The following is a 24427-nucleotide window of genomic DNA, read 5'->3' as shown; positions in this document are numbered from 1 at the left end:
CCTGGGGCCACGGTCTTTTTTTTTTTTTTTTAGATTTTTATGTATTTCACGGAGGGAGTGAGAGAGGGCGCGCACACGCACGGGGAGCGCAGGGGAAGGGGACAGGCAGGCTCCCCGCGGAGCAGGGAGTCCGAGGCGGGACTGGGGTCTGAAGCGGGGCTGGGGCCGGAGGCGGGGCGGGGGCCCATCCGGGACGCGATCCCAGGCCCCGGGAACCAGGACCCGAGCGGAAAGCAGCCGCACCCCGGACTGAGTCGCCAGGCGCCCCTTACTGCCCCCGCCTTCTCCCGTCCACGCGCTTCCTTCCGCTGCGGCCCGTTCGTGCCCCGCAAACCCGGCTTCCGCGGACGTCGCGGGGGTCCCTGCCCCGCGCCCGCGGGCTGCGGGGCGGGAAGCGCGTCCCCGGGGGCGTGGGGAGCATCGGGCCCGGGTTCCGCCAGCGGCTCCCCAGCCTCCAGCCCGCAGGGCTCGTCCCGGAAGTGGGGGCAAGGGCCGAAGGCCAAAGGTCAAGAGGCGGCGCGGGCTCGCCCGGGGGTCTCTGCGGGCCGCAGGAGGCCGCCGGGCGTGCCCTCCGGGGTCCTCCGGGCGGCTGCCCCACAGCTCGGGGTCACCGACGGCCAGCACGGGGCTGCGGCACCCCACAAGGCCAACCCTCCGAACCCCGCTCCCAGACCCCCCGACCCCGCCCACCGCTTGCCACGCCCCTTCCGCCGCCCTCTGGTCTCGCGATGCCGGCTCGGAGTCGGGCCGGGCCCTGACTGGCGCCGCCGGGGGCGGCTCCGCGGGGCGGGACGGGGCGGGGCGAGCGACGGGCGGCGCGGGGCGAGCCGTCCCCACAGCGCCATGGCTGCCCTCCGCGCCCTGCTGCCCCGCGTCCGCGGCCCGCTGCGCCCCCTCCCCGGCTCCGCGGCCTTGCGCCCCTTCTCCTCGGGTGAGTACGCGACTGAGAGCGCGTGGGGGTCCGGCACCGCGGCCCGCACCCGGGACCTCCAGACCTCACTTCAGGGCCTGACCCCGGCCTCCCCGGGCACCCCGGTGCCTCGCCCTGGACCTCACCCCCTCCACCGGCCTGACCCCACCAGCCCTCCCCCTCCTCCCTGTGCACCCAGGGCCCGGACCCCGCGGCTCTGCTGTTAGGCTGGGCCCCCCTTCCAGCACCTGCTGCCTCAGCGTGCTGACCTCTGCGGTTACTGGTGGCTCCTCCGTTGGGGGACTCAGGATCACGTGCTAAGACCTCTAGCCTCTTCAGTTTGGTTGTTGGTGAATTTCTGCGGGGTTTGCAGGACTTGGAGAGAACGTGCAGCTGGGGCCTCGCGTTGGCAAAGTCGCGCGTTGTGTCGCGCAGGACTGGGGCGCAGGCCTGCCCACGGCCACTGCTTTTCTGACTCTGTCTCCCCCAGCTGGCCGGGCCTGCCCTCCGCTCAGCCCTCTGGTCAGGGCCGCAGTGTTCCTGAGGCACTCTTGGCCCTGTCCCCGAGCTGGGGGGCGTCCCTGCATCCTCCTCCCTCCCGGGTGTCCCCGTACCTGCCCGGCTACCAGAGCGTGTTGATTTTCCTCGGAGCTCTCTTTGCTGACGGGCGTCTGCGGGTCTTGACCTGCGGCCAGCGGTCCCATCCTGACGGGCATCTGCGGTCTTGACCTGCGGCCAGCGGTCCCATCCTGACGGGCGTCTGCGGGTCTTGACCTGCGGCCAGCGGTCCCATCCTGACGGGCGTCTGCGGTCTTGACCTGCGGCCGGCGGTCCCATCCTGGGCTGTATCAGGCTGCTGCTAAGCCTCGCACTTGCGTCCCTCCCCACCAGACCCTAGCGTGAGTGCCCCAGGCCCACAGACCTGCGGTTTCCAAGGTTGTCCTTCTTCCTCCCCAGGCCATGCTGGCCCCGAGTCAGCAGCCTGCCCCTCCGGCCCATGAGTCACCTCTCCCCGGTGTGTGCCTCCCGCTCTGCTCTGTGCACACACAGCTCCTTGCCTCACCCAGCCGCAGTCTGTGGAGGGAGCCTGTTTCCCAGCCCTTGCTTCTGTGGGATCCCAGGGCATCTGCAGAGCAGGTGCTGGGAGGTGTTCAAACTCCTTTGAAGGTAGGGAGCGGTGCAGAGGCCACCACAAGGCTGAGAGCTGTGGGCTGCTGCCCGAGGACTGGGCGGGGGACGTGTCGGGGACACCCTGTCCACTGACCTGTCTGAGGCCTGCTCGAATCCCCTAGGTGCGGGCTTTCAGTACATCATCGCAGAAAAGAAGGGGAAGAACAGCAATGTGGGCTTCATCCAGCTGAACCGCCCCAAAGCCCTGAATGCGCTCTGCAACGGCCTGATCACCGAGCTCAACCAGGCCCTGGAGGCCTTCGAGGAGGACCCGGCCGTGGGGGCCATCGTCGTCACGGGTGGGGAGAAGGCGTTTGCAGGTGCGCAAGGGGCTGACTGTGGCATGTTGCATTGTGAACAGACTTACCCCTGCGTGCTAGCATCAGAAAAGTCAGGGCAACTCAGGGTTGACTTAAACATAGTGTAAACAGACACAGAGCCGCTCTGCCTGTTTGACGTCCATACGTGCGCTGCCAGCAGAATCAGATCATTCAAAGTGACTCGGGTCCTTGGCAATCAGGTTTTGTGTGTGTCAGGGCTTAAGTGACTGATGAATTAGCCTGCCTTCCGAGTCGAGCTTGCATCAGTTTCCTGTCCCACAGTCCCTCTGCATCCTCTCCATCAACACATAGCATGGCGTGTCACCACAGTCTCTGCTGCCCGGCTCTGTCCAGGTGGCCAGCACCGCGCAGGGCCCTGTGTCGTCGGCCATTCCCAGCAGCCCCCAGTGCCTACACGTGCTGCACACTCGTAGCTCCCCGCGGGTTTGGGGGGTGCAGCAGTCCTCGGGTCTCTGCTCTCTGGTAACTGGGACTCGTTTCCACCCCCAGCCGGAGCTGATATCAAAGAGATGCAGAACCAGACGTTCCAGGACTGTTACTCCAGGAAGTTCTTGAGCCACTGGGACCGGCTTGCCCAAGTCAAGAAGCCGGTCATAGCTGCTGTCAATGGCTATGCTGTGAGTATCAGACCAAGTCTCCCTCAGTGCACCAGGAGGCATGGGATAAGCTATCTTTATTTTGAAAAGGTCGGAGTGTAGTTACAGTCCCACCGTTCCTGCTGAGGGACGTCACAGATCCAGGACACACAGAGCGGAGGTGCTGTCACACCAGCTTTCCTTAGTGGGTGTTCGCTGCGGGCTTTCGCATTCTCAGCCCTCCCCGCGGCCCCTGGGCCCCTGGGCATCTCCCCCTCTGCTGGGCTGTAGGCAACACGTTGCCTTCTCCATGTGGTTTCAGTGGCTCCAGCCTGCTCTGCACCTGCCACGCTCGAGAGCTCGCTGTCCTCTGTGTGGTGTCTGGGTCTCTGGACACAAGGACACCCAGAGGCCCTGGGGCCGATCGTGGCGAAGCAGTGAGGGCATCTTAGCTCGTGACCATCTGGTAAAGCTCCCTGTGGGTAAGGCAGCGCCAGCCAGTCAGGTTCATTGATTGGGCCCCAGTCGAGCGTGCTGGTTTGCAAGCTCTCTGTGGCTGCCGTCGAGCCCCCACAGCAGAGCAGAGACTGGGGACCCCAAAGCTGAGAGAGTTTGCTGCAGGGCCCTTCACAGAGGGGGTTGCTAGCTCAGCCAGTTGTAAGTAACTTGTGGAAACACTTAAGTGACTTTGTGTATCTGGTAATCTTTGCTGCGCCCCGGGCTGTGTTCGTTTTGGTGGGAAATCCATTTAAGCAAATGGAGTGACTCTGACCGGGTGCCTGGTGGCCCCTGTGTTTTGCAGCTTGGAGGAGGCTGCGAACTTGCTATGATGTGTGACATCATTTATGCTGGAGAAAAGGCCCAGTTTGCACAGCCGGAAATCCTGCTGGGAACCATCCCAGGTAAAGAGTAATAATGTCTCCGGCATGAATTCTCCCGGTCATTCTCCAGAATCTGCCCACGTCTCAGGAGCTTGTGGCCTTTTCCAGTCACAGACCAAAGCATGCAGCTTGCCTGTGACGAGGGACCTGGGCTGTGGTCTGCGCGCTGGATGGTGGCCGCCTGTCTGTGCCCATTGCTCCCCCTGCCGACCAGCACACTAAGCCCGGGGGACGCAGCGGCGCTCAGAGAGTGGCCCAGGGGGCCTCAGGTCCACGCAGGCCCCTCTGATGACTACCAGACTGTGCGGCAGACACTGTTAGGGAAGGCCGGCCACATACCGCGTTGTCACTGCAATGATGCCTGCTTGTGGCCCTCGGTTCAGCAGAGCAGGGAATCCCCACAAGGAGGGGGACGGGAGCCATGGTCAGACAGTGACTTCTCTATGCCCTGGGGGCTACCTGATGAGAGCTCTGGGTTTATGGCCCCACAGGGTACTGCATGTGGAGCCTGGAGCCCAGGGTATCTGCTGAGCAGCTGTCAGACCCGCAGAGGGTGTCTGGGTTGGCCGAGGATGAGCAAAGCCCTGTATGGCGCTCTGCTGGCCGCTGGGCTGTCCCCGTCCCAGGGCCCAAGGTCTCCACTTCACTGAGGCAGCACCTGAGTCTATTGGATTGTGGGTGTCTCCGTCAGGTGGTCCCCTTGGCTCACCCGGGCAGCCCGGGGTTCTCTGTGGGGCAGATGGAAGACAGGGCTCCGGGTGGGATGGACAACAGGGCCCGGGTGTCACTGTGGGGCGGGTGGACGATGGGGCCTCAGCGTCAGTGTAGCCAGTGATGGGGCAGACCTCTCCTGTTCCGGGTGCAGCAGGTCGGGTGAGCAGGAGGGTGAGCGGGGCACGTGGGGACCAGCACTGGGCCAGAAGGCCACAGTCAGAGCAGCTTGGGAGGCAGAGCCTTTGCTCTTGCTTCAAACTCTGGGGGGAGCAGGCCATGATCAGAGGCCACCCCAGCTGCCCTCCAGGTTGGGCTGAGCCAGGATCTGAGCTGCAGGGACCCAGTGTGCCAGGCATGGGGCCCAAGTATGAAAAGGAGGCTCACCTGAGGTTTCTTGGGTGGCCTCCTTTCTGCCCACCTGCCCCACCCAAGGAGCCCAGCTTCATCCCTCAGAATTTGCTGGAAGTGTGTCCGTGCCATCTGGGCTTGTACTAGCCATGAGCCAACTATAACCAATAGCCCTCTGCCCCTGCAGGTGCAGGGGGCACCCAGAGACTGACCCGCGCTGTTGGAAAGTCACTGGCCATGGAGATGGTTCTCACCGGTGATCGGATCTCTGCCCAGGACGCCAAGCAAGCAGGTGTGGGCCAGGGCCACCCCACGGAGCCACCTGTGTGGGGAGCTGGATGGAGAGCGTGGTGGGGGCTGCGTCCAGGTGTGCCCGTGGGCGATGAGCACAGTCATCTCGGGTGTCCTGAGAAGCCAGGGGACATGTGCCTTTGTTTTTCTTTGGAATGCCACACACAAGAGAGTAACTATAATATACATCAACTTCAAGAGTCAAAACATTCCTGTTTCCCTAGCCCAACGTCAGCAGTAGGGGATGTCTGAGACCTTTGCAGGCACACCCTGTCCCCGCCCCAGGGGACCTGCTTTCCCTCCCTGTTGGGGTGTCTGTAAGTGCCTCGTGGCCCCACCTCAGGGACGGTGTGGAGCCTGCGTCCCCACAGCCCCTTGTTGGCCCCCAGAAGCCCCCAGCCCCAGGAGCAGCACTGTGACTGGGAGAAGCACAGTCGGGACCATTCGCGCTCCAATTTCCTGTTCGTGTTTTAGGTCTCGTAAGCAAAATATTTCCCGTGGAGAGACTGGTCGAAGAGGCCATCCAGTGTGCTGAGAAAATCGCCAGCAATTCTAAAATCGTACTGGCAATGGCCAAAGAATCCGTGAACGCAGGTAGGGGTTCCGCCGGGAGGAGGCGCTGTGCAGGCCGCCGGCACAGGACGGGTCAGGAGCCGCGCTGCTCAGCCATTCTTCCTAGGCCACCCTGGACGGAAATCGGGAGGATTGTTAACGTCGGGATCCCGGCTTTTTGTAGAGTTCCAGTCTTTGGTTGCTTGCTCACAGACTCTCCTGAAATGTTCTGAATTGTCCTTGGTATTAGGACCCAAGAGAGGAGCCAGCCTGAGGGACGGAGAGTGACAGGCACTGGGGTGCAGGGAAATGGCCGGGAAGGACAGGACGGTCTCAAGTAAAGGCAGTCTGACTGCCGAGAAGCCCGGCTCACCTGCCAGGTCCTGGTGGAAGGTTTTCTCTCCTCAGCCACTCTGCCTGCAGCTGGGTGGCCACATGGGCCACAGGACACCAGTGTGAGCCGGGACGGGGGCCACGCTGCTCCCTGTTGCTCTGGACTCTCCGTCCTCTCTCTACCGGCACCGCCTCTCTGAGCCTTCCCGAGAGCTTCTTGAATCTTAGCGTAGCAGGTTGTGCACAGCGTTGGGGGAGCGCTGCCCGGGGCCGCTCGTTGAGAAGGCCGTGAGCCCATGCTGGCCGCTGAATCGCTCGGGTCTGTGTGCTCTTCTGCAGGGAGGCAGGTCCCCTCCCGGGCGGCCGCCAGCCTGTCGTTGGCTGAGCTGTTGTTCGTGACGCATCCACAGGGATGAGCACGTAGCATTACACGGTGCTTACCCGGTGGACACTGCCATACGTGGAGACAGCCAGCAAGGTCACAGTCAGAGGCCTCAGCGCTCACCCCAGGTGCTCAACCAAGAAAGACCCTTCACCTTCACTGGAAGGACGACCCAGAGCAGTGGTGTTCTTACTGCCCAGGACTCTGTTCTGGCACACTGTTCCTTTTTCGGGTTTTCATCCTTAATTTGTACATCTTTTAAAACGTACTTAATTCTGGGGTGCTTGGGTATCTCTGTCCGTTGAGCACCCGACTCTTGGTTTTGGCTCAGGTGATGATCTCAGGGTCATGCGCTCGAGCCCAGGTCCAGCTCTGCACTCAGCAGGGTATTGGCTTGTGACTCTCCCTCTGCCCTCACCCTGCTCGTGCATACACGTGTTCTCTTTCTCTCTGAAAATAAAATCTTTAAAAAATAAAATCCAGGGGTGCCTGGGTGGCTCAGTGGGTTGAACCTCTGCCTTCAGCTCAGGTCATGATCCCAGGGTCCTGGGATGGAGCCCCACATCGGGCTCTCTGCTCAGCGGGGAGCCTGTTCCCCTCTCTCTCTGCCTGCCTCTCTGCCTGCTTGTGATCTCTCTCTCAAATGAATAAATAAAATCTTTAAAAAAATAAATGAAATCCATGTAACTGCAGGCTCTCAGGTCCAGGTGTGGTTACTGGACAGAGTTAGTCTCCGCACCCTTTACTCAGTTCCTCGTGCCGCTCCTCTTGGAGCCATGGGGGTTGCAGCCAGGACGGGGCCTTTGAGAAGGGGGTGCTTCCAGGCTCCCATCCAGATCCCGGTGAAATGAAGGTTCACATGGGTCAGTGGGGAGTGTTTCCTGTCACCATAAAAAAGGTTGCTTGTCCCCACATCTAACACCCAGGATCTCTTTTTCAGCTTTCGAAATGACATTAACAGAAGGAAGCAAGCTGGAGAAGAAGCTCTTCTATTCAACCTTCGCTACCGTGAGTGAACATTCGGTGCAGACGCGCGGGCCAGCCATAGAAATCCCTGGGAATGTCCTTGCAGGTTTTTCATTAAATGCTGTTTCTCTTTGGCCAAACTGTTCGCTTTCCCGATAGCCAGATCAGATGTGTCCTGTCCACGAGCATGATTGTTGCAGATGAGTACAGGGTGTAGAAGCTCACACGTATTCGGGGTGACTTCCTGCTGCGTGAGTCTGACGGCTCGCACGCTTGTGCGGCGAGCGCTTGTGTCACGTGCAGGGCATCTGCGCCCACGGCGTTGGTGTCCTGCGTCACGCCGCTTACCTGGAGTTCAGATGTATCCTGACGCCGCCTCTGAAGCTTCAGGTCAGGGTTTTCTAGGATTTGCTAGTCACTGAAAGGGAGTCCTTGTGAGTCATTAAAACCCACCTCTCCGTATCGGAAAGTCACCTTAAGGTGTTTTGTGGAAGAGAGCAGAAGTGACTGCGGCTGTTGAACTGAAGGTGTGTGTGCACATGCACACGCAGGTGGCGAATGCGTGAGTGACCCAGCCAGGTGCGGCTGAAGCTCTCTGCGGAATGAGAGTTTATCAGACACACAGTGTAGTGGTTCCTGAAGGCTCACACCGAGGGACTGGGAGGGGCATATACAAATGCCATTTCCAGATGCTGTTTCCAGGCCAAGGTCAGGGAACCCAGGCAGTTCTCAGGTTTCCAGGTAGTCCTGATGCGGTACCTCCCGCCCTGTGCTCCTCCACGCTGTGGAAGTCCAAGCTTCTGAGGACCCCAGCAGACTGAGCAAACCCCACAGACGGCCAGAGCCCCGCGCCTTGACTCTCTAGGAAAACGTGACCGTCCATCTCTCCTGTTTTCCATTTCCCACCAGGAAGACCGGAAAGAAGGGATGACTGCATTTGTGGAAAAGAGAAAAGCCAGCTTCAAAGACCAGTGAGCACCACTGCCTCTGCCTTGAACCCTCTACTTAAAGACAAGTTGCAGTCTGACCGTCTTAGAAGCAGATAAATCCTTCTCTTGTAAAGGGCCGCATGGGTGACACCAGTTTCTCTCCACCAGTCGGGCTCTTGCTCCCCAGGGTGGCCGGCCGACTTCACGCAGCGGCCATGAGAACCCACGGGGGGGCGTGTTCACGCTCTGACTGAGCCTGTTCTTCCTAATCAGAAATTACGGGGGCGCCTGGGTGGTGACTGACACTCAGCTCAGGTCATGGTCTCAGGGATGTGGGATCGAGCCCCACGTAGGGCCCTGCTCAGTAGGGAGCCTGCTTCAGGTTCTTGCTCCCTCTGCCCCCCCCACTTGGGTGTGTGCACTCGCTCGCCCACTCGCTCAAATCAGTAAAAGTCTTTCTAACAGTTCTGCTCATGAGCCTTTGGTGGTGTGTTCAAGTTTTTACTTGATTTCAGGACCTGAGAGAGAGTTCATTGCCAAACATTCACTTTGTTCAGTGAGCGGCGTTGGGCTGGAAGCGTGTCCCCCGTGTGGTCACGGTGTGTGGTCACTGCAGATTCCCAGCCTGTGAACATGACCACTCAGAGGGCGGGCACTGCCGACGACGTGGCAGATGCTGGGCCTCTCTCTTCTCTGAAGGCCAGCGCCACGTCACTCTTCAGACTTCTGTTTTGTCGTGCTAGACCACAAGCAAACACGTCCGTCGAGTCAGTCCCCTGGCACGCTCCCAGGTTAACCGTCGTTAACAGGGGTGTAGCTTTCTAGATGCTTCTGTGCACACATGCAGACACACACAGGATAGCTGCTTTCTTACAGAAAGGGATTGTGCATCCACACCTCTGCACAGTGCGCTGGCCCGTTACCTTCCGCTCCGGGCCCACAAGTGCACCGTCCCGTTTGCCCACCATCCCGTCATCGTGGTGAAGTCTGGAACACAAAGCTTACTGTCTTAATGGCCTTTAAATGTCCAGCTCAGCGGCACCACAGCCGTCCCCACCATCTGTCTCCGCGCTGCTTCGTCCCCAGAGAAACTGTCCCCATCACACGCTAACCCTCGGCCCCCCGCAAGCCCAGCGTGCCCTCTGTATCCGGGAGTTCAGCGCTACCGACATGCCACCAGCTTGCTTTTCATTGCTCAGCATTGCCCCCGTGAGCATTCCACTCGATGGCCCAGAAGTACATTAGGGCACAGGAACGTCCTTTATTTATTGATTCCCGTGGTGTCGGACATCTAGGCTGCGTCCAGTTTCTTGTTACTGGCACTGTTGCGGATGATCCGGCAGTGGCCATTCTGCGCGTGAATCCTTGTGCCGAGGTGCAGACGTGTCTGTAAGATTTGGAGAAGTGAGCCTGCTGCGAGACAGGGCCACCCGCGGTGGGGACCTGCCCGCTCTGCCCCATCAGTGGCCGTCAGCAGGGCCCCTCCCCTGGTGTTTCTCGGTGCCAGGCTGGCCGAGTCTCCAGGAATGATGGGGGACGGCTTGCATCCAACCCTCAGGTGTTTGCTTAAGTCACGTGCCCAGAGCTGGATCAGAGCTATGGGAGGCCCTGGAACGCGTGGTCTCCGAGGCATCCGCTGGTTCCTGGTACCCAGCAGAGCTGTGCTCACGGCTGTGACACTGAGTGCTGTTTGCTGTGGGGACAGAATTAACTCCACTGGCTTCAGACTCTGATAGGCCAGCTGCATCCCCTGATCCCACCTCCCAGGGCACAGGGTGACCGGGGCAGGGGGTGCCCCAGTTCCAGGAAGCCCCATCCGCCTCAGCAAACACCTGCCGCTGAATTTGTGGCTGAGCACAGCACAGTGCTCTCGACCCTCCGTCTCTCCAGGCCATGGAACAAAAGTCTGGAGCACAGGTCAGAGACCATCCTCCTGCTTGGGAGGGCTTCATGGGTACAGGGGCTGTCGCTGTCCCAGAGTGGGGCCCCATCCTCAGAGCATCCTCAGACCCTCTAAGGGGAGGTCAGGCCATGTGCATCTCTGCCGGCAGCCGCTGGGCACCAGGGGTCCCAGCCGGCTCTTGTCGCTGGTGCAGACAAGACAGGCCAACTGATGGGCCCGCGTGAGGGGCAAGGCCGACTGCATGGGACCCCCGTCCCTCACCCCATCTCCTGCTCTGTGGCGATGACCCCAGCTCTCAGGGAGAACCCAGGGCTCTAAGCAAGGACCCCACGGTAAGACCCGGACCTGGCTGCTGCTGGGGGCTGCGCCTCAGAGCCCTCCTCCCTGGAGAGCCCGCTGTCCCGAGCTTAGTGGTGCCCTGGGGCTCCTGTTAGTGATCCCGCCCACTCTGTCCTTCAGGAAGTTACACCAAGTAGTCCAGTGACCGGAACACAGCGGAGATCACAGGGCTGGGGTGGGGCCCCGACCATGTACCCTCCCCAGCCCCCAGGAACTGAGCTGAATACACCTGCACTTGAGAAAGAACTGAAATCATCTTCTGCAAAGCTCTGGCTCTCTGAACACCTTCAACTACGTGCTCTCGTGTCATTCTTCGCACATAACCCTCAGGGTCTTGAACTGTGTGACTTATTACAGAAGTAGGTACAAGGGGATTTGGGTGGCATGGTTTGGGCTCTCCCTGTGCGTAGGTTGTCAGGAGGCTGGGCGTTCTTCCTGGTGGCAGGTGTGGAAATACTCATTGATTAAAGCTGAATGCGGGGCGCCTGGGGGCTCAGTGGGGTAAGTGTCTGCCTTTGGCTCAGGTCATGATCTCAGGGTCGTGGGATCGAGGCCCCTGCTCAGCGGGGAGCCTCCTTCTCCCTCTCCCTCCACTCATGCTTGCTGTCTCTCTGTCTCAAATAAATAACAAATATTAAAAAAAAAAAACAAAAAAAAAGGCTGAATGCATACCCAGGGGTTTGTGCCAGGTGACATACAGCATATCCTGGATTCCAGTGCCAAAGGAGGACCTGAAAGGTGGCCTTCATTTTGCACATGCCTCGGGAAGTGGCCTCTATCATTTGATTGTGCGACGGAGCCCCAGAGTTCTGCGGAGCTAGTTTTGATGGGCCCATGCGATACTGGCCTTCATACCCTTGCCTTAGCCATGCTCAGCCAGAAGCCAGGAAATGGTTAAACCCTGAATCCGTACGCAAGACTCCGTGTGCCTCAGAGGTCTGGCTCCGGAGCTGGGCAGGGACAGGAGCCCACCCCTCAGCCTGGACCTGGCATGGGGGCTCCAGGTTGGGTTGCTGACTGCCCTACGCAGGACAACCCCGGGGCCCACAAACCCCACAGCGAGGCTCCCACCCCCTCTGAGTTTATGCACCTCTGGCCCCATGTTGTTTGGGATTTTGATTTGTTTTTAAAGGGGAAACCTTAGCTTCTCACCTGTGCCACTTGGGTGGCCCCCTTGCAGGCTGGTTGCCCGTCCCCCTCCCCATCCCCTGGCCAGCTCCTGACTCTACTCTGCCCAGCGGGGCCAGCCCAGGGCCCTGCATTCCTGGCCCCGCTGGATGCCGGGCTGCTTTCCAATGGACTCTCTTGGTCAGTCGGACTCCCAGGACCCAGCAGTAAAACACAGAGACATCTTTACCTTCTTCAGGTTTTTGCTGTAGTTTTGTTGTTTTTCGTGTACAAAGCCTTCCCAGGAGTGGCCTGGCCTCCCAGCATTTCCTGTCACCAAAGGGCTGGAGGCTGTGACAAAGCACTGACCACACAACCCTGAGTCCATTTGGGAATGAAGTGGAAGAAGGTGGGCTCCACAGAGAGGGAGCCTGGCCTTGGCTCTGGGTTGGAGTGTCTCCTGCTGGGCCAGTGTACCAGGCAGCCCCATGAGCTGAGGCCAGGGCCCATTGGAGTTGAAGAGGGTCCCATATGTAGGGTGAACAACGAGGTTTGGTGGTGGGTCTGTAAGCAGGCTGATAAGCAGGCCAGCACACGTGTGGGCCGCTGCACCGCCCTCTGCCCTCCAGCCTGAGTGTGGGAGAGGGATTGGAAGAGAGCAACTAAGATCGAAAGCCGAGGACAGTGTTGGCAGGGCTTTTGGCGTCCATGTTGGCAGGGCCCAGGAGACTCCGGGATCCATCAGCATGTCTGCAGAATTGCTCCTGAACTCAGTAGCTCAAGACAGCAGTCCTAGCTCTTCTCACAGTCTGTATGGGTGCCAATGGGCCAGCCTGTCTTCACCTCACTGAGTGGGAACCTTCTGACCAGTCACTCATCTGTTGGTTGGTGCTGCCTCCGCTGGGCCTAGCTGGGGCTAAGGGCCAGAATATCCACAGGGAGGCTCTCTGTGTGCCCTAGGCTTCCTGCCAATACCGTGTCTGGACTCCCTGGACAAGCATCCTGATGAGAGAATCAGGAGGAAGCCATACTGCCTTTTATGACCTATCCTCAGAAGCACCCTTTCCAGTACATTCTTTTGGTTGGAGCAATTACAAAGGTCCGCCTGGTTCAAGGGAAGGGAAGAGAACCATCTCGCAGTGGAACTGTGCCCATGGCCCTCCAGGATGGCAGATGGAGTGTTGCCACCATTTTTGGAAAACAGCCCACTCCACAGTCAACCAGGGTCTGGCCCTGGACACAGACAGCACCTCTGTGTGGGGTGCACCTCTGGGGAGGTGAGCATCTTCCAGTAGGGAAGTGGTGACACGGTGGACAGGAAGGCACAGTATGGTTAGTGGTCCCAGCATCCCAGATCCCAGGTCTCCAGGGACAAGGGTCCAGCAGGTGGGAGACTCTGGCCAGCTGAAGGCAAGGTGCTCCCTCTGTTCAAGGGAACGCGCTGTGGACCCAACCCCCACCCCACCCCCAATCTGGACACCCCATCTTGGTGGGGTGGGGGGTGGGAAGGTCCAGTCCTGAGGAGGACGGGCAAGCTGGGGCCCCAGGGGGAAAGAAGAGGTCAGGTCACTGCTGTCCTGGGATTGAACACGGCACCCCACTCAGGTGAGGGGTGTCAGCAGGTTGGCGCCTGGGAGACAAGGTGGAGACCCCACAGTAAGGTGCTCCCCGCATACCAGCTTGGCCCAGAGGTGGCTCCTGCCTGCCCTCCAGGGTTCCCTCCAGGGCAGGCCCGTGGCTGTCCTTGCGAGGAATGTTGGTGAAGAAGTCGGACGGGACTGGCCACCCGCTCCTCCAGGGACCCAGAGGGCTGGGGTGGGAGTTGGGGTGGGGGGTCAGCGAGGCCTGGGGGCGTAACTGAAGGGTGATGGGGAGGCCGCGAGGGGCGGCAGCAGAGAGCTCGGGTCTGGGACCAGGCGAGGGACCTGAGGCCCCGGAAGACGCCTGCGGGGTGGGCCGGGTGTCGCCCCCGCCCCCGGTCAGCACGCGCGAGCCGCAGTCCTCCGTGCGTCCCGCCCCTGGGCTGGAGCGAGGAGACCCTCCCCACAGCCAGCTCTTGCACCCAACTCCTGCCACGCCCCTTCCGTCGAGGCCACGCCCCTTCCGTCGAGGCCACGCCCCTTCCGTCGAGGCCACGCCCCTTTTTTTTTTTTTTTTAGATTTTTATGTATTTCACGGAGGGAGTGAGAGAGGGCGCGCACACGCACGGGGAGCGCAGGGGAAGGGGACAGGCAGGCTCCCCGCGGAGCAGGGAGTCCGAGGCGGGACTGGGGTCTGAAGCGGGGCTGGGGCCGGAGGCGGGGCGGGGGCCCATCCGGGACGCGATCCCAGGCCCCGGGAACCAGGACCCGAGCGGAAAGCAGCCGCACCCCGGACTGAGTCGCCAGGCGCCCCTTACTGCCCCCGCCTTCTCCCGTCCACGCGCTTCCTTCCGCTGCGGCCCGTTCGTGCCCCGCAAACCCGGCTTCCGCGGACGTCGCGGGGGTCCCTGCCCCGCGCCCGCGGGCTGCGGGGCGGGAAGCGCGTCCCCGGGGGCGTGGGGAGCATCGGGCCCGGGTTCCGCCAGCGGCTCCCCAGCCTCCAGCCCGCAGGGCTCGTCCCGGAAGTGGGGGCAAGGGCCGAAGGCCAAAGGTCAAGAGGCGGCGCGGGCTCGCCCGGGGGTCTCTGCGGGCCGCAGGAGGCCGCCGGGCGTGCCCTCCGGGGTCCTCCGGGCGGCTGCCCCACAGCTCGGGGTCACCGACGGCCAGCACGGGGCTGCGGCACCCCACAAGGCCAACCCTCCGAACCCCGCTCCCAGACCCCCCGACCCCGCCCACCGCTTGCCACGCCCCTTCCGCCGCCCTCTGGTCTCGCGATGCCGGCTCGGAGTCGGGCCGGGCCCTGACTGGCGCCGCCGGGGGCGGCTCCGCGGGGCGGGACGGGGCGGGGCGAGCGACGGGCGGCGCGGGGCGAGCCGTCCCCACAGCGCCATGGCTGCCCTCCGCGCCCTGCTGCCCCGCGTCCGCGGCCCGCTGCGCCCCCTCCCCGGCTCCGCGGCCTTGCGCCCCTTCTCCTCGGGTGAGTACGCGACTGAGAGCGCGTGGGGGTCCGGCACCGCGGCCCGCACCCGGGACCTCCAGACCTCACTTCAGGGCCTGACCCCGGCCTCCCCGGGCACCCCGGTGCCTCGCCCTGGACCTCACCCCCTCCACCGGCCTGACCCCACCAGCCCTCCCCCTCCTCCCTGTGCACCCAGGGCCCGGACCCCGCGGCTCTGCTGTTAGGCTGGGCCCCCCTTCCAGCACCTGCTGCCTCAGCGTGCTGACCTCTGCGGTTACTGGTGGCTCCTCCGTTGGGGGACTCAGGATCACGTGCTAAGACCTCTAGCCTCTTCAGTTTGGTTGTTGGTGAATTTCTGCGGGGTTTGCAGGACTTGGAGAGAACGTGCAGCTGGGGCCTCGCGTTGGCAAAGTCGCGCGTTGTGTCGCGCAGGACTGGGGCGCAGGCCTGCCCACGGCCACTGCTTTTCTGACTCTGTCTCCCCCAGCTGGCCGGGCCTGCCCTCCGCTCAGCCCTCTGGTCAGGGCCGCAGTGTTCCTGAGGCACTCTTGGCCCTGTCCCCGAGCTGGGGGGCGTCCCTGCATCCTCCTCCCTCCCGGGTGTCCCCGTACCTGCCCGGCTACCAGAGCGTGTTGATTTTCCTCGGAGCTCTCTTTGCTGACGGGCGTCTGCGGGTCTTGACCTGCGGCCAGCGGTCCCATCCTGACGGGCATCTGCGGTCTTGACCTGCGGCCAGCGGTCCCATCCTGACGGGCGTCTGCGGGTCTTGACCTGCGGCCAGCGGTCCCATCCTGACGGGCGTCTGCGGTCTTGACCTGCGGCCGGCGGTCCCATCCTGGGCTGTATCAGGCTGCTGCTAAGCCTCGCACTTGCGTCCCTCCCCACCAGACCCTAGCGTGAGTGCCCCAGGCCCACAGACCTGCGGTTTCCAAGGTTGTCCTTCTTCCTCCCCAGGCCATGCTGGCCCCGAGTCAGCAGCCTGCCCCTCCGGCCCATGAGTCACCTCTCCCCGGTGTGTGCCTCCCGCTCTGCTCTGTGCACACACAGCTCCTTGCCTCACCCAGCCGCAGTCTGTGGAGGGAGCCTGTTTCCCAGCCCTTGCTTCTGTGGGATCCCAGGGCATCTGCAGAGCAGGTGCTGGGAGGTGTTCAAACTCCTTTGAAGGTAGGGAGCGGTGCAGAGGCCACCACAAGGCTGAGAGCTGTGGGCTGCTGCCCGAGGACTGGGCGGGGGACGTGTCGGGGACACCCTGTCCACTGACCTGTCTGAGGCCTGCTCGAATCCCCTAGGTGCGGGCTTTCAGTACATCATCGCAGAAAAGAAGGGGAAGAACAGCAATGTGGGCTTCATCCAGCTGAACCGCCCCAAAGCCCTGAATGCGCTCTGCAACGGCCTGATCACCGAGCTCAACCAGGCCCTGGAGGCCTTCGAGGAGGACCCGGCCGTGGGGGCCATCGTCGTCACGGGTGGGGAGAAGGCGTTTGCAGGTGCGCAAGGGGCTGACTGTGGCATGTTGCATTGTGAACAGACTTACCCCTGCGTGCTAGCATCAGAAAAGTCAGGGCAACTCAGGGTTGACTTAAACATAGTGTAAACAGACACAGAGCCGCTCTGCCTGTTTGACGTCCATACGTGCGCTGCCAGCAGAATCAGATCATTCAAAGTGACTCGGGTCCTTGGCAATCAGGTTTTGTGTGTGTCAGGGCTTAAGTGACTGATGAATTAGCCTGCCTTCCGAGTCGAGCTTGCATCAGTTTCCTGTCCCACAGTCCCTCTGCATCCTCTCCATCAACACATAGCATGGCGTGTCACCACAGTCTCTGCTGCCCGGCTCTGTCCAGGTGGCCAGCACCGCGCAGGGCCCTGTGTCGTCGGCCATTCCCAGCAGCCCCCAGTGCCTACACGTGCTGCACACTCGTAGCTCCCCGCGGGTTTGGGGGGTGCAGCAGTCCTCGGGTCTCTGCTCTCTGGTAACTGGGACTCGTTTCCACCCCCAGCCGGAGCTGATATCAAAGAGATGCAGAACCAGACGTTCCAGGACTGTTACTCCAGGAAGTTCTTGAGCCACTGGGACCGGCTTGCCCAAGTCAAGAAGCCGGTCATAGCTGCTGTCAATGGCTATGCTGTGAGTATCAGACCAAGTCTCCCTCAGTGCACCAGGAGGCATGGGATAAGCTATCTTTATTTTGAAAAGGTCGGAGTGTAGTTACAGTCCCACCGTTCCTGCTGAGGGACGTCACAGATCCAGGACACACAGAGCGGAGGTGCTGTCACACCAGCTTTCCTTAGTGGGTGTTCGCTGCGGGCTTTCGCATTCTCAGCCCTCCCCGCGGCCCCTGGGCCCCTGGGCATCTCCCCCTCTGCTGGGCTGTAGGCAACACGTTGCCTTCTCCATGTGGTTTCAGTGGCTCCAGCCTGCTCTGCACCTGCCACGCTCGAGAGCTCGCTGTCCTCTGTGTGGTGTCTGGGTCTCTGGACACAAGGACACCCAGAGGCCCTGGGGCCGATCGTGGCGAAGCAGTGAGGGCATCTTAGCTCGTGACCATCTGGTAAAGCTCCCTGTGGGTAAGGCAGCGCCAGCCAGTCAGGTTCATTGATTGGGCCCCAGTCGAGCGTGCTGGTTTGCAAGCTCTCTGTGGCTGCCGTCGAGCCCCCACAGCAGAGCAGAGACTGGGGACCCCAAAGCTGAGAGAGTTTGCTGCAGGGCCCTTCACAGAGGGGGTTGCTAGCTCAGCCAGTTGTAAGTAACTTGTGGAAACACTTAAGTGACTTTGTGTATCTGGTAATCTTTGCTGCGCCCCGGGCTGTGTTCGTTTTGGTGGGAAATCCATTTAAGCAAATGGAGTGACTCTGACCGGGTGCCTGGTGGCCCCTGTGTTTTGCAGCTTGGAGGAGGCTGCGAACTTGCTATGATGTGTGACATCATTTATGCTGGAGAAAAGGCCCAGTTTGCACAGCCGGAAATCCTGCTGGGAACCATCCCAGGTAAAGAGTAATAATGTCTCCGGCATGAATTCTCCCGGTCATTCTCCAGAATCTGCCCACGTCTCAGGAGCTTGTGGCCTTTTCCAGTCACAGACCAAAGCATGCAGCTTGCCTGTGACGAGGGACCTGGGCTGTGGTCTGCGCGCTGGATGGTGGCCGCCTGTCTGTGCCCATTGCTCCCCCTGCCGACCAGCACACTAAGCCCGGGGGACGCAGCGGCGCTCAGAGAGTGGCCCAGGGGGCCTCAGGTCCACGCAGGCCCCTCTGATGACTACCAGACTGTGCGGCAGACACTGTTAGGGAAGGCCGGCCACATACCGCGTTGTCACTGCAATGATGCCTGCTTGTGGCCCTCGGTTCAGCAGAGCAGGGAATCCCCACAAGGAGGGGGACGGGAGCCATGGTCAGACAGTGACTTCTCTATGCCCTGGGGGCTACCTGATGAGAGCTCTGGGTTTATGGCCCCACAGGGTACTGCATGTGGAGCCTGGAGCCCAGGGTGTCTGCTGAGCAGCTGTCAGACCCGCAGAGGGTGTCTGGGTTGGCCGAGGATGAGCAAAGCCCTGTATGGCGCTCTGCTGGCCGCTGGGCTGTCCCCGTCCCAGGGCCCAAGGTCTCCACTTCACTGAGGCAGCACCTGAGTCTATTGGATTGTGGGTGTCTCCGTCAGGTGGTCCCCTTGGCTCACCCGGGCAGCCCGGGGTTCTCTGTGGGGCAGATGGAAGACAGGGCTCCGGGTGGGATGGACAACAGGGCCCGGGTGTCACTGTGGGGCGGGTGGACGATGGGGCCTCAGCGTCAGTGTAGCCAGTGATGGGGCAGACCTCTCCTGTTCCGGGTGCAGCAGGTCGGGTGAGCAGGAGGGTGAGCGGGGCACGTGGGGACCAGCACTGGGCCAGAAGGCCACAGTCAGAGCAGCTTGGGAGGCAGAGCCTTTGCTCTTGCTTCAAACTCTGGGGGGAGCAGGCCATGATCAGAGGCCACCCCAGCTGCCCTCCAGGTTGGGCTGAGCCAGGATCTGAGCTGCAGGGACCCAGTGTGCCAGGCATGGGGCCCAAGTATGAAAAGGAGGCTCACCTGAGGTTTCTTGGGTGGCCTCCTTTCTGCCCACCTGCCCCACCCAAGGAGCCCAGCTTCATCCCTCAGAATTTGCTGGAAGTGTGTCCGTGCCATCTGGGCTTGTACTAGCCATGAGCCAACTATAACCAATAGCCCTCTGCCCCTGCAGGTGCAGGGGGCACCCAGAGACTGACCCGCGCTGTTGGAAAGTCACTGGCCATGGAGATGGTTCTCACCGGTGATCGGATCTCTGCCCAGGACGCCAAGCAAGCAGGTGTGGGCCAGGGCCACCCCACGGAGCCACCTGTGTGGGGAGCTGGATGGAGAGCGTGGTGGGGGCTGCGTCCAGGTGTGCCCGTGGGCGATGAGCACAGTCATCTCGGGTGTCCTGAGAAGCCAGGGGACATGTGCCTTTGTTTTTCTTTGGAATGCCACACACAAGAGAGTAACTATAATATACATCAACTTCAAGAGTCAAAACATTCCTGTTTCCCTAGCCCAACGTCAGCAGTAGGGGATGTCTGAGACCTTTGCAGGCACACCCTGTCCCCGCCCCAGGGGACCTGCTTTCCCTCCCTGTTGGGGTGTCTGTAAGTGCCTCGTGGCCCCACCTCAGGGACGGTGTGGAGCCTGCGTCCCCACAGCCCCTTGTTGGCCCCCAGAAGCCCCCAGCCCCAGGAGCAGCACTGTGACTGGGAGAAGCACAGTCGGGACCATTCGCGCTCCAATTTCCTGTTCGTGTTTTAGGTCTCGTAAGCAAAATATTTCCCGTGGAGAGACTGGTCGAAGAGGCCATCCAGTGTGCTGAGAAAATCGCCAGCAATTCTAAAATCGTACTGGCAATGGCCAAAGAATCCGTGAACGCAGGTAGGGGTTCCGCCGGGAGGAGGCGCTGTGCAGGCCGCCGGCACAGGACGGGTCAGGAGCCGCGCTGCTCAGCCATTCTTCCTAGGCCACCCTGGACGGAAATCGGGAGGATTGTTAACGTCGGGATCCCGGCTTTTTGTAGAGTTCCAGTCTTTGGTTGCTTGCTCACAGACTCTCCTGAAATGTTCTGAATTGTCCTTGGTATTAGGACCCAAGAGAGGAGCCAGCCTGAGGGACGGAGAGTGACAGGCACTGGGGTGCAGGGAAATGGCCGGGAAGGACAGGACGGTCTCAAGTAAAGGCAGTCTGACTGCCGAGAAGCCCGGCTCACCTGCCAGGTCCTGGTGGAAGGTTTTCTCTCCTCAGCCACTCTGCCTGCAGCTGGGTGGCCACATGGGCCACAGGACACCAGTGTGAGCCGGGACGGGGGCCACGCTGCTCCCTGTTGCTCTGGACTCTCCGTCCTCTCTCTACCGGCACCGCCTCTCTGAGCCTTCCCGAGAGCTTCTTGAATCTTAGCGTAGCAGGTTGTGCACAGCGTTGGGGGAGCGCTGCCCGGGGCCGCTCGTTGAGAAGGCCGTGAGCCCATGCTGGCCGCTGAATCGCTCGGGTCTGTGTGCTCTTCTGCAGGGAGGCAGGTCCCCTCCCGGGCGGCCGCCAGCCTGTCGTTGGCTGAGCTGTTGTTCGTGACGCATCCACAGGGATGAGCACGTAGCATTACACGGTGCTTACCCGGTGGACACTGCCATACGTGGAGACAGCCAGCAAGGTCACAGTCAGAGGCCTCAGCGCTCACCCCAGGTGCTCAACCAAGAAAGACCCTTCACCTTCACTGGAAGGACGACCCAGAGCAGTGGTGTTCTTACTGCCCAGGACTCTGTTCTGGCACACTGTTCCTTTTTCGGGTTTTCATCCTTAATTTGTACATCTTTTAAAACGTACTTAATTCTGGGGTGCTTGGGTATCTCTGTCCGTTGAGCACCCGACTCTTGGTTTTGGCTCAGGTGATGATCTCAGGGTCATGCGCTCGAGCCCAGGTCCAGCTCTGCACTCAGCAGGGTATTGGCTTGTGACTCTCCCTCTGCCCTCACCCTGCTCGTGCATACACGTGTTCTCTTTCTCTCTGAAAATAAAATCTTTAAAAAATAAAATCCAGGGGTGCCTGGGTGGCTCAGTGGGTTGAACCTCTGCCTTCAGCTCAGGTCATGATCCCAGGGTCCTGGGATGGAGCCCCACATCGGGCTCTCTGCTCAGCGGGGAGCCTGTTCCCCTCTCTCTCTGCCTGCCTCTCTGCCTGCTTGTGATCTCTCTCTCAAATGAATAAATAAAATCTTTAAAAAAATAAATGAAATCCATGTAACTGCAGGCTCTCAGGTCCAGGTGTGGTTACTGGACAGAGTTAGTCTCCGCACCCTTTACTCAGTTCCTCGTGCCGCTCCTCTTGGAGCCATGGGGGTTGCAGCCAGGACGGGGCCTTTGAGAAGGGGGTGCTTCCAGGCTCCCATCCAGATCCCGGTGAAATGAAGGTTCACATGGGTCAGTGGGGAGTGTTTCCTGTCACCATAAAAAAGGTTGCTTGTCCCCACATCTAACACCCAGGATCTCTTTTTCAGCTTTCGAAATGACATTAACAGAAGGAAGCAAGCTGGAGAAGAAGCTCTTCTATTCAACCTTCGCTACCGTGAGTGAACATTCGGTGCAGACGCGCGGGCCAGCCATAGAAATCCCTGGGAATGTCCTTGCAGGTTTTTCATTAAATGCTGTTTCTCTTTGGCCAAACTGTTCGCTTTCCCGATAGCCAGATCAGATGTGTCCTGTCCACGAGCATGATTGTTGCAGATGAGTACAGGGTGTAGAAGCTCACACGTATTCGGGGTGACTTCCTGCTGCGTGAGTCTGACGGCTCGCACGCTTGTGCGGCGAGCGCTTGTGTCACGTGCAGGGCATCTGCGCCCACGGCGTTGGTGTCCTGCGTCACGCCGCTTACCTGGAGTTCAGATGTATCCTGACGCCGCCTCTGAAGCTTCAGGTCAGGGTTTTCTAGGATTTGCTAGTCACTGAAAGGGAGTCCTTGTGAGTCATTAAAACCCACCTCTCCGTATCGGAAAGTCACCTTAAGGTGTTTTGTGGAAGAGAGCAGAAGTGACTGCGGCTGTTGAACTGAAGGTGTGTGTGCACATGCACACGCAGGTGGCGAATGCGTGAGTGACCCAGCCAGGTGCGGCTGAAGCTCTCTGCGGAATGAGAGTTTATCAGACACACAGTGTAGTGGTTCCTGAAGGCTCACACCGAGGGACTGGGAGGGGCATATACAAATGCCATTTCCAGATGCTGTTTCCAGGCCAAGGTCAGGGAACCCAGGCAGTTCTCAGGTTTCCAGGTAGTCCTGATGCGGTACCTCCCGCCCTGTGCTCCTCCACGCTGTGGAAGTCCAAGCTTCTGAGGACCCCAGCAGACTGAGCAAACCCCACAGACGGCCAGAGCCCCGCGCCTTGACTCTCTAGGAAAACGTGACCGTCCATCTCTCCTGTTTTCCATTTCCCACCAGGAAGACCGGAAAGAAGGGATGACTGCATTTGTGGAAAAGAGAAAAGCCAGCTTCAAAGACCAGTGAGCACCACTGCCTCTGCCTTGAACCCTCTACTTAAAGACAAGTTGCAGTCTGACCGTCTTAGAAGCAGATAAATCCTTCTCTTGTAAAGGGCCGCATGGGTGACACCAGTTTCTCTCCACCAGTCGGGCTCTTGCTCCCCAGGGTGGCCGGCCGACTTCACGCAGCGGCCATGAGAACCCACGGGGGGGCGTGTTCACGCTCTGACTGAGCCTGTTCTTCCTAATCAGAAATTACGGGGGCGCCTGGGTGGTGACTGACACTCAGCTCAGGTCATGGTCTCAGGGATGTGGGATCGAGCCCCACGTAGGGCCCTGCTCAGTAGGGAGCCTGCTTCAGGTTCTTGCTCCCTCTGCCCCCCCCACTTGGGTGTGTGCACTCGCTCGCCCACTCGCTCAAATCAGTAAAAGTCTTTCTAACAGTTCTGCTCATGAGCCTTTGGTGGTGTGTTCAAGTTTTTACTTGATTTCAGGACCTGAGAGAGAGTTCATTGCCAAACATTCACTTTGTTCAGTGAGCGGCGTTGGGCTGGAAGCGTGTCCCCCGTGTGGTCACGGTGTGTGGTCACTGCAGATTCCCAGCCTGTGAACATGACCACTCAGAGGGCGGGCACTGCCGACGACGTGGCAGATGCTGGGCCTCTCTCTTCTCTGAAGGCCAGCGCCACGTCACTCTTCAGACTTCTGTTTTGTCGTGCTAGACCACAAGCAAACACGTCCGTCGAGTCAGTCCCCTGGCACGCTCCCAGGTTAACCGTCGTTAACAGGGGTGTAGCTTTCTAGATGCTTCTGTGCACACATGCAGACACACACAGGATAGCTGCTTTCTTACAGAAAGGGATTGTGCATCCACACCTCTGCACAGTGCGCTGGCCCGTTACCTTCCGCTCCGGGCCCACAAGTGCACCGTCCCGTTTGCCCACCATCCCGTCATCGTGGTGAAGTCTGGAACACAAAGCTTACTGTCTTAATGGCCTTTAAATGTCCAGCTCAGCGGCACCACAGCCGTCCCCACCATCTGTCTCCGCGCTGCTTCGTCCCCAGAGAAACTGTCCCCATCACACGCTAACCCTCGGCCCCCCGCAAGCCCAGCGTGCCCTCTGTATCCGGGAGTTCAGCGCTACCGACATGCCACCAGCTTGCTTTTCATTGCTCAGCATTGCCCCCGTGAGCATTCCACTCGATGGCCCAGAAGTACATTAGGGCACAGGAACGTCCTTTATTTATTGATTCCCGTGGTGTTGGACATCTAGGCTGCGTCCAGTTTCTTGTTACTGGCACTGTTGCGGATGATCCGGCAGTGGCCATTCTGCGCGTGAATCCTTGTGCCGAGGTGCAGACGTGTCTGTAAGATTTGGAGAAGTGAGCCTGCTGCGAGACAGGGCCACCCGCGGTGGGGACCTGCCCGCTCTGCCCCATCAGTGGCCGTCAGCAGGGCCCCTCCCCTGGTGTTTCTCGGTGCCAGGCTGGCCGAGTCTCCAGGAATGATGGGGGACGGCTTGCATCCAACCCTCAGGTGTTTGCTTAAGTCACGTGCCCAGAGCTGGATCAGAGCTATGGGAGGCCCTGGAACGCGTGGTCTCCGAGGCATCCGCTGGTTCCTGGTACCCAGCAGAGCTGTGCTCACGGCTGTGACACTGAGTGCTGTTTGCTGTGGGGACAGAATTAACTCCACTGGCTTCAGACTCTGATAGGCCAGCTGCATCCCCTGATCCCACCTCCCAGGGCACAGGGTGACCGGGGCAGGGGGTGCCCCAGTTCCAGGAAGCCCCATCCGCCTCAGCAAACACCTGCCGCTGAATTTGTGGCTGAGCACAGCACAGTGCTCTCGACCCTCCGTCTCTCCAGGCCATGGAACAAAAGTCTGGAGCACAGGTCAGAGACCATCCTCCTGCTTGGGAGGGCTTCATGGGTACAGGGGCTGTCGCTGTCCCAGAGTGGGGCCCCATCCTCAGAGCATCCTCAGACCCTCTAAGGGGAGGTCAGGCCATGTGCATCTCTGCCGGCAGCCGCTGGGCACCAGGGGTCCCAGCCGGCTCTTGTCGCTGGTGCAGACAAGACAGGCCAACTGATGGGCCCGCGTGAGGGGCAAGGCCGACTGCATGGGACCCCCGTCCCTCACCCCA

At 60.5% G+C, this 24427-nt stretch overlaps 2 protein-coding genes across 2 annotated transcripts; both read left to right on the top strand.

Moving 5' to 3' along the window:
• The first annotated feature begins 792 nt into the window (after positions 1–792).
• On the top strand, positions 793–8720 carry LOC111145284 (enoyl-CoA hydratase, mitochondrial). The gene is made up of 8 exons (XM_022500118.1): positions 793–931; positions 2203–2400; positions 2911–3038; positions 3799–3898; positions 5127–5231; positions 5705–5824; positions 7438–7505; positions 8373–8720. Exons 1-8 carry the CDS (start codon positions 844–846, stop codon positions 8436–8438), a joined length of 873 nt encoding a protein of 290 aa, XP_022355826.1. The 5' UTR covers positions 793–843; the 3' UTR covers positions 8439–8720.
• A 5939-nt stretch (positions 8721–14659) lies between these two features.
• On the top strand, positions 14660–22587 carry LOC111145366 (enoyl-CoA hydratase, mitochondrial). Its single transcript, XM_022500232.1, has 8 exons — positions 14660–14798; positions 16070–16267; positions 16778–16905; positions 17666–17765; positions 18994–19098; positions 19572–19691; positions 21305–21372; positions 22240–22587. The coding sequence occupies exons 1-8, from the start codon at positions 14711–14713 to the stop codon at positions 22303–22305; spliced, it is 873 nt and encodes a 290-aa protein (XP_022355940.1). The 5' UTR covers positions 14660–14710; the 3' UTR covers positions 22306–22587.
• Positions 22588–24427: the final 1840 nt, after the last annotated feature.

Source organism: Enhydra lutris, unplaced genomic scaffold (genome assembly GCF_002288905.1).
Source record: "Enhydra lutris kenyoni isolate GAN:26980312 unplaced genomic scaffold, ASM228890v2 scaffoldscaffold12, whole genome shotgun sequence".
In the NCBI taxonomy this organism is placed as follows: domain Eukaryota; kingdom Metazoa; phylum Chordata; class Mammalia; order Carnivora; family Mustelidae; genus Enhydra; species Enhydra lutris.
Note: the sequence above shows the minus strand (reverse complement) of the source record. Positions and strands in the feature narration are given on the sequence as shown.

What these genes read in the sequence shown, in the direction of transcription:
- LOC111145284 (XM_022500118.1), top strand. Translation starts at nt 844, where the DNA reads ATGGCTGCCCTCCGCGCCCTGCTGCCCCGCGTCCGCGGCCCGCTGCGC. An exon ending in CTGCTGTCAATGGCTATGCT is followed by an intron (nt 3,039 to 3,798) that starts GTGAGTATCAGA and finishes TGTGTTTTGCAG; the next exon opens with CTTGGAGGAGGCTGCGAACT. An exon ending in CCAGGACGCCAAGCAAGCAG is followed by an intron (nt 5,232 to 5,704) that starts GTGTGGGCCAGG and finishes TTCGTGTTTTAG; the next exon opens with GTCTCGTAAGCAAAATATTT.
- LOC111145366 (XM_022500232.1), top strand. Translation starts at nt 14,711, where the DNA reads ATGGCTGCCCTCCGCGCCCTGCTGCCCCGCGTCCGCGGCCCGCTGCGC. An exon ending in CTTGCGCCCCTTCTCCTCGG is followed by an intron (nt 14,799 to 16,069) that starts GTGAGTACGCGA and finishes CGAATCCCCTAG; the next exon opens with GTGCGGGCTTTCAGTACATC. An exon ending in TCTATTCAACCTTCGCTACC is followed by an intron (nt 21,373 to 22,239) that starts GTGAGTGAACAT and finishes ATTTCCCACCAG; the next exon opens with GAAGACCGGAAAGAAGGGAT.